This window comes from Pocillopora verrucosa, chromosome 1 (assembly GCF_036669915.1).
Source record: "Pocillopora verrucosa isolate sample1 chromosome 1, ASM3666991v2, whole genome shotgun sequence".
In the NCBI taxonomy this organism is placed as follows: Eukaryota; Metazoa; Cnidaria; class Anthozoa; order Scleractinia; family Pocilloporidae; genus Pocillopora; species Pocillopora verrucosa.
In genome coordinates, this window is record NC_089312.1 from 34,198,111 (window position 1) to 34,206,521 (window position 8,411).

Genomic DNA, 8,411 nt, shown 5'->3' on the forward strand with positions numbered 1-8,411 from the left:
AGTACCATATCTTTTTAGGTAAAAACACCAAACAAGCGCCTGTTAAGAAAGTATTTGTGTCATCAACTTCCCTCAACTTTTAAGATATAAAAGGATATTAATGAGGCATATCGTTGTAGTCTAAATTCTGCTCAATTTTCTTTCATTGACACACAACGTTACATCATAACAGAACATTCATTTTCATAGAACATCTTCTAAGATGTTTTGAATCCAGGATTAAATTTCCTTAAGGTTTGAATTTTCCATGACGCAAAAAAGACAATTGTAGAGCTATAAGAACATGAGCCTTTTTTATAAAACCTTTGTTATCGTTTGCGTATTTGGCTTTCCCAAGCCTCTTACGCAAATAATTCCACCGACAAATCCGACGGAGGGTCCTTTTTCTTAACTCAACCGGTAAAAAAACTAACTTTTTGGTTGAAATGCCGCCCTGTCCCGTAGGGGAGTCTCTGATTGGCTGACCATTGCTTACAGCTGAATAAAAGAAATTTTACAGAGCAATTCTGACAGTCCTCCAGATGTTAAAGGAAGATTAAGGTAGGTAACTTACTCAAAGCAGATATCTTCAGAGTTTTACTAGTCTTGTAATTTCACGAATCTTTGGAGAGTTTTGACTTATTACAATATGACACGCTCCTTACCGTTTATAACTCTACATGTATATGTGTCGTCTGATTAGTGGATAAATTTACGTCTTGTGACACCACAACAGGTTTCTGCTTCCCAAATGTATTATTGCAGATTTTATTTTGCTTGTAACAGGATGCCACGGTATGGTTTAATGAAATCCTTTTACACTAAGCAAAGTACAACCAAGAGAATATAAACTAATAACCTCATGTTACAGCTCAATATCTCAGTTTCTATAAAACTGTTAAGCTGTTAGTGATAGTCATGGTTTTGAAGTGTTTAAGAGATAAAAGATTTGCGGAGAGTGATAAGGAGAGGTATACTCAATTGGCCTCGAAGTTGTGTAGCACGACTCTTTGGGTCACCACTGCCTTTTGCATCGTGCATCTCTCGAGAGAAGGAATATTTGAAAATTCCCGTCAGTGCCTTACAGGCCGCAAAGGTTCGGTTTCTTTCCTTTCGAGCTACTATTCTAATCGGAATCTTAGACACGACCTCTACAAAAGAAAGGCAATTTGACGTATGCGGCTGGTTTCGGAATTTTTAAGCTACCTTTTGTCAGTTTCTTTTTCACAATATTTCACTGTGCAGACCGACCGTAAGCTGCTAAGTGACGTTTTTTGCCCTGTATGTCTAAAATAATATTATCTGCCTTCGGAAAATTGATTTGCAAACTAATGTTGTCGATGCAAATCGATCATTGATTGGTTAGAGTAAGCATGTCTTCTAAAAGCTGTTCGAAACATTCCAATCCGCTTCCCAAGATTAACATAGCTATGAATGTAAAGCCCTAAAATATTTCTTTAAATTTGAGTTAAACAATGTCATTTGAATTCATGTTATTGCTTAATCCTCCACAATTTGTTGCTCGTTGTAAAAATTTTAGCAAAGATGAGTGTTGCACTTTAAAAAACATTTTGATAAGTTTGCGAGTCCGTTGAATTCACCCCCTTCCACCGTAAACTATATTGCTGAAACCAAAGAGATTATTTGTTTTTTTCTTTGAATAATTGAAAATGCGTTTCTCAACGATTCGAATGGCGAGGCTTGATCTTACAAGTACTGATAATGTTTTTCGCAGTATAATAACTGAAGCGAGGGAATTCCTTCCGCCTATGTTTCCCTATGGTATTTAAGACACCGCAAAATGCCCTAAATACTACGGGAAAACGTTTCTTGAGGACCATGAAGTAGCTTCAATACCTCGCACTATTCTATCAAACAGGTGTTTAATGCAGTGGCTTTTAAGGAGTTTAGAGTGCTTCTGACTGGGAAATCTGGATTTAGCGTTAGGGATCCGGAGTTTCGAATTTTGCAATCAAGTATGAAATCCAAATCTGGACTTCGACTCTAAGAAATCTTTCTTCGAAGTAGATTTCAGTTAAGAAATCCAACACCGGATCTAAAAGATTTCTTTATTGTGCGTTTTTTTTCTTGTTTGTTTGTTTGTTTGTTTGTTTTTGTTTTGTTTTTTTTTTGAGAGATCCGATAAAGGATTTTCAAAGCTGATCGCGTTAACAGAGGTTACGCATTAGCGCGTTTCTTCGATTGAGCAGCGTACACGAGACGCGCACAATTCAGTTCTCTCTGCTATCGCTTCTTTACTCACAGGATTACCCTGGCAGCTGCGTCAGATGTTATTTTTTTTAGATTACTCCCCAGACCGTTCCGTTATACATTAATATTTACTCAATATTGCCGTATAAAATAATATTCTCTTTGTGAGAGGTAAGTGATTTCTTGTTGACGGTAGGACACCTACGCGTTGGAAAAGTTTCTTGCATATATGGCTGATATGGTCTCTGATGGAAAGGATCTAAAATATATAAACTCCTGATTGGAATTCAGTTTATTCTAAATATCTCCTTTTTTTGCATTAATTTTTGGATGGTCATCAGCTTTTAGCTTTGATCGTAACATCGTTCCATTTCCAAACACTGACTTAGTTTTACTAGCCTTCGATTTGAATAGTTTCTTTTAGGGATTCATAAAAAAAAGATTTCGTTTGAGACATAGTTATTGGATTTTTTGTGTGTATGTAATTTTTTCATTCCATTTATTAGCAAACTAGCGGGTACGTGTATGGTCCAAGACTTGTTACCAACCCCTAGAACGCACCAGCCCTTCCACATATCATCAGTAACACGGATGGAACTACCTACAAAGAATGTTGTTATCTTTACACAATCCATCAATCATCACTGACATGTCCGTGTATTTTGCTTTATTTCTTATTTTGATTTAGTGCTTTTTCTTCATGTTTGGTTTGCTTTATTTTTGTTTAGCTGTGTTTCTGGATAATACTCCGTCCTGATTACTAAGCATTTCATTCCGGAAGTGTACAATGGTTAAAGGTCGAAAAATAAGTAAGTGACTGTTTTATTGGACATTGTGCATCCTAAAAATTACGCTAAATCGTTATTGAGAGCAATTTGCTGATTAACTATTCTTCGGTTCTAGGGTAAAAACTCACCATTCCAATTATCATTTTTTTAGTTTTCCCGACAATTTCTCCGATATAGCAGTTTTACAAAAGGCACGGTCCACTAAGGGCAAAACGAAAATATTCCAACCCCTTCTCGCAGGATGATACGAAACACAACCCTATCAGGAGAATATGAGTCCTAACGTGTCTGTTCATAATGCAGCGTGATTTCCTGATTTATCGTTTGAGCATTTATATAGCCTAAAGAGGTTTATCTCTCGGGTCTGAAGCTGTGCAACAATACAACCTATTATAAAGAAAAGTGAGTGAGAAATTTAATGGTGCATTAACCTCTGTTTCAGTAAATCCTGCTTTGCTGCTTTTGGCGATGTGTTGGGCAGTAAATAAATTAGCTCTAGCGCTTGTAATCCCAGGTAAGTTGGAGGTCAACTTTCCTAAGTGGAGCTGAACATCAGTGAAATTTGTGAAAGGTTCTCTTTGATCACGTATAGTGATCATATTATTATTATCATCATTATTATTTTCTTTTTCTAAACACCGTTGAAAGTAGCGAATACGGTACGCAGTCTATAAGTGTGGGTGAAAACAGTCCAAATCTTAGAAACTGTTTTTAATTGCATTATCGGGCTTTAGGCATCATTGGCGATTGACAAACCAGCAGTGTAGATTCTATTTGGCTCAGTGGTGGAGATCCGAAGGTCCCGGTTCAAATATCCCCTGGAAAAATCAAATTCGCAATCTGTTTACCTGGCCTCTCGCTCGTGACAGGACAAAGAAACACCTTTTTTTCCTTGTCGAATTCTGTGTCAGATCTGACTGAGGAATAGTAATTTCACTTTAAGAAAATAACAAACAAATGAGCGAAATTTGTGTCATGAGCTAAATCGATCAACTGCAAAGTTTCACGTGGCTTGGAACTTCGAGGTATATTTTTTTTCCTCAACAGCTAAGAACTGTGCTGAGCTTTACAAGTGCGGCCAAACCATCAGTGGTGTTTATACAATCGACCCTGATGGTTCAGGTGCCTTTGATGTGTATTGTGACCAAACGACAGCTGGTGGAGGATGGACAGTGATCCAGAAGAGACTATGTAACATTGCTGATTTCAACCGCACCTGGGATGATTACAAAAAGGGGTTCGGTGATTTCCTCGTTCGTGAATTTTGGCTGGGACTGAACAAGATCCAACGTCTGACGCAAAACAAGACAGAAAACAAACTCCGCGTGGATCTAGGAGTAAATGCGAGCAAAACTGTTCACGCTGAGTACGAATGGTTTGGTATTGAGAATGAGACAGCCCATTACAAGCTACACATCGGCAATATTTCATGTAAGCCAATCTACTATTTCACAATGAATGATAATTTTGATGGATGATCACTGTTATCACCAACCTTGCTTATGTAGTCATTCTCATAGCTATTCACCCACATGTCTCTCAAACGACTATATGCCTTGGAAATATTTTTGTTATTCGTGCATTTGTATATGGTTATGCATATCACACTCATGAGCCCTAAACGATCCATTTCCTTGCAAGTTACCAGTGACTTGGTGGCAGAGAATCCATCAGGTGACACAAAGGCCTAGGATGTATAGAAAAATAGGTGTCAGATTTGACTCTGTAACTTGGATGCTTTGGAATACAAAAGTGTTTTCTGAAACATCACCTCCACAAGCAATAGTAGCTCGTGATTTTATACACTTGTAGATGCCAAAATAGGCTAGAGAAAGGCTCTTAACAATTACGGATCGTCAAATATGAAGCTAAAATTTATTTAAGGAGGCTCTATAGAAAGGTGACAGATGAAGTAACAGATTCGAAAGTTTACGCACGCTCAGATATAGACATTGGCGAAGTTCTATTCTGAGAAAATGGGGATCTTTCGAGTAAGATTGATCGCGTTTCTTTAGTTGGAATTTCTTAAATTTTCTGGGCCGTTAAACATATTTGTGCCCTCTCCAGTACCTGTTGATAAGAGAAATTGATAAGACCAAATTTGAGATAGAGGAAGAAAACACAAAATTACAAATAGCGTTGAAACTGCCTCTGTAACCCCTATTTTTTCGGCTTTTAAATGATGACAGGACAATTTTCACATATTGTGAAAATTTTGGGAAATTCACCTGAGCAAACTGAAGAAAATCAAAGCCAAATTATCACTGGCAAGCGCCTCTCTTCGTGGAACCTTAGCTTAATAGCGAAAATTATTTTGATAATATTTACTACAGCAAACGATAGTCCAAAAGTTGCTCATCGCCCTTTTGATAGCTTTTAGTAACCTAGAAAAGCGAAAACACAAAAATTTTCCAGAAAAACAATGCGCTGGCGCGCGCGCCAACATTGAGCAAAAACCCTATGGAGCCTCCTTAAGTTTACTTTTTATTCCTCTCTTTTTTTGTGCAGCTGCTACTGTTGAGGATTCTCTCTCCGGTCATAATGGCACGTTATTTAGTACGTGGAATAGATTTCCAGCTGATCATGATTGTGCACGGAAATATGGGGGAGGCTGGTGGTACCTGTACATTGATGGAGTTTGTACTGTTAACTCAAATCTTAACGGCATCTGTCCTCATTCTGGAAGTAATTGCACAATTCACTGGGCAAAATTAAACCCTAAAGCTAAAAACAACGACCCCAAAACATCTGAAATGAAAGTCAGACCAGCAGACTTTTCCTAGAGCATTCTCTTTGAGGAACCGGTAATTTTTTCTTCGGGAAGATTTTTTTGTGTCATGAAACAATTGTTTATATGAAATAATTTACCAGATCCTTTTACAAGACTCTCTAATGTTCTCGGGGGGTTCGATAAAGTTATCTACGAGTTATCAGGCAACGTGATTTATTTGATGAGTCTTTTGATGGAAACAAAACGCAAAATTTGTTTGGTAGAGCTGAAGCTTAAACCGGTGAACTACATCTGATTATGCTGTCAGTTTTAGATTTAAAAACAACTTTCTAGAGTAATTAATTATAATTACGTTAAATCGACTTTATTCTAACTGATTTATTTTAAGGTCAATTGTAAAAGTTTTGAGAAAACGTTGAGATAAATGTTGTGTAGTAAATAAATGAAATCTTAAAACCTTTTTGTATTCGTATGGATGATGATGATGAGTCAAAAATTCGGTCTGGTTTTTCCACCGCAGGAAAATGCACGATAGGTGCACATGGCAGATTTTAATCGGAGTAAAGCAAAATGGTGGACATAGCCTGAGAACGAGGTTGTTTTTTGGCATCGAGTGTATCCAGGCCAACCTTGTGACTGTTTACACTTATCTTTCGAATAAACTTTAAAATATTTATTTTCAAGCACAAACGTAAAACGGTGAATCGCTTAAATTGTTAATGCTGATGAAACGCAAAAACAGTGGAAACAGTTAAAGTTTATTGGCTGATTGATTTAATTCGATTGATTAATTCAATTATCTTATGTAAACATTAGCGATGATTACTTTAGCGGACGAAAAAAACATACTTTTCTGACAAAAAAACAAAAAAACAAAAAAAACAAAAAAAACTTGTGAAAGTCACTACCACATATCTTTAATTTCAATAAGTCGAAAAACTTGCGGTCCATAAAATGCTTTCTGTGGTATGTCGTTCCGAGGTAGAAAACTTCAGATGTTTGTTATCAGATGTAAGCGGGAGAAAACCTGGTAAGCAAAGATCATCGCGTTCACATGCAAATATTTTTTGAGTGACTATGAGGCGATTCGAAAGCGTGCCATCGATCATGACAGCTCTACTTCTGCATATTTTGTTCATTGGCATTTTTCCAGTGTACAACAACGAACTCACCGGAGTTAGCAGCTGAAAACACGCATTTTCCTGGAAATATTCTGGTGTATTCGGATTAATTCGTGCAAGGCAGGCATTTTCTCGCGTTTACCGCCGCTCGGTTAATCACTGTTCTTCAAATTCGATCCAATAGATTTCACCTCCTAGACTCAACCATGCTGAAGGTTCTAAAAGAATTTTGTCCCATTTCCCTCTCCCGAACAAGATAAGCACTCTATTAATCATTCTCAATAAGTTTATTGATGCACAGTGATGTTAGCAGTACAATTTATTCAGAGTCCACAATGGAACCTGACAACAATCATGTTTTTCAGCCTTTGAATCCTGCACTATTATTTTACTTTACACATTTCTTTCTCTCTAAAGCCAAAAATAAGCAAAACTTAAACCCTTAGAACAGTTTGATTGATACTTTGAATCGGTAGGATGACTGTCTAAAAAAAAATTGTATATACAGAAAACTGATTTCTAGATACATATTTAAAGGTCTAAATTTCTATATCAAGCATTTTGCAAAAATGAGTGTACAGGTTTGAAGAACAAATAATTATGTGAACTGCATGAACCTTGGGAATCAAGGCGAACATTCTGAGAATGCCACCTTACATTAAATCTTGTGCCGACATCAGATCTACTAGAAACACTTTTGGTATTTGAAACTGCAATCAAGAACCTAACAAATTATCTTAATGTTACCACTCAAGAATATCTATTCTTATGACATTACACTTTCATGCTTGGCTACAAACAACATCAAATAGTAATCTAAGAGCAAAATTGGAATTCCGTTACCATTTTAATTAGCAGTTTGTTCGTCATTTACAGGGAGTTTACATTGTTCTGCAAAAATGAAACAAGTAAAAAGATCCAAATAGGGCAGCTTTCTAGAACTTTGTCTTTTTAATTCTCTATCTGCTTAATATGAGTGTAGCGCGCTTTTGATGGCACATTTCATTACTTTAAAGGAGTTTTAGGCTTACGTTGCCCATTGAAATTGTGCACCTCCGTCATTGACCTAGCGGGAATTCCCAGGGAACATAAAACGCCTTTCTTAAGTCTACAGTATTACGCCTACTTTACTCCGATTTAATTGCACTTGATAACTTCAGCGTCCAACTCCCTGTGTTTAATCGAGAAATGACATACACAAGCAATGTTTAAAAATCCTTCTTTAAGAGTATTTCCGGGAAATAGAGTTGCCTTCGAGCATATTCTTATTACGCCCACAGTTTTACACCCTTAGAATGAATAAAAGGTTAAGTATTTGAAATTTCTTCATTCTACAACAGTGCTTCATCATAAAATATACAGCTTTAAGCTTGGAGAAAAAATTTCATCATATAATGTCTGCTTCACAAAATTTCAATTCGCTGCTCAGTGTAACATATTCACAGACGGTTCAAATGTTATCTTCAACACCTGCACCTTCAACAAGTTACAACAACAACAACAAAGGATCCGAGAAATGTAATTAACAATCTAAGTTCTCTAATATATTCTTAAAACACTTGAGTTGTAAATCTGATTCGT

General features: G+C 36.7%; 1 protein-coding gene across 1 annotated transcript; it reads left to right on the forward strand.

The window, feature by feature from the left end:
* The first annotated feature begins 518 nt into the window (after window positions 1-518).
* Window positions 519-6,066, forward strand: LOC136284357 (angiopoietin-related protein 7-like). The gene is made up of 5 exons (XM_066174592.1): window positions 519-540; window positions 2,919-2,999; window positions 3,421-3,492; window positions 4,026-4,409; window positions 5,487-6,066. Exons 2-5 carry the CDS (start codon window positions 2,978-2,980, stop codon window positions 5,759-5,761), a joined length of 753 nt encoding a protein of 250 aa, XP_066030689.1. The 5' UTR covers window positions 519-540; window positions 2,919-2,977; the 3' UTR covers window positions 5,762-6,066.
* The last annotated feature ends 2,345 nt before the right edge of the window (window positions 6,067-8,411 follow it).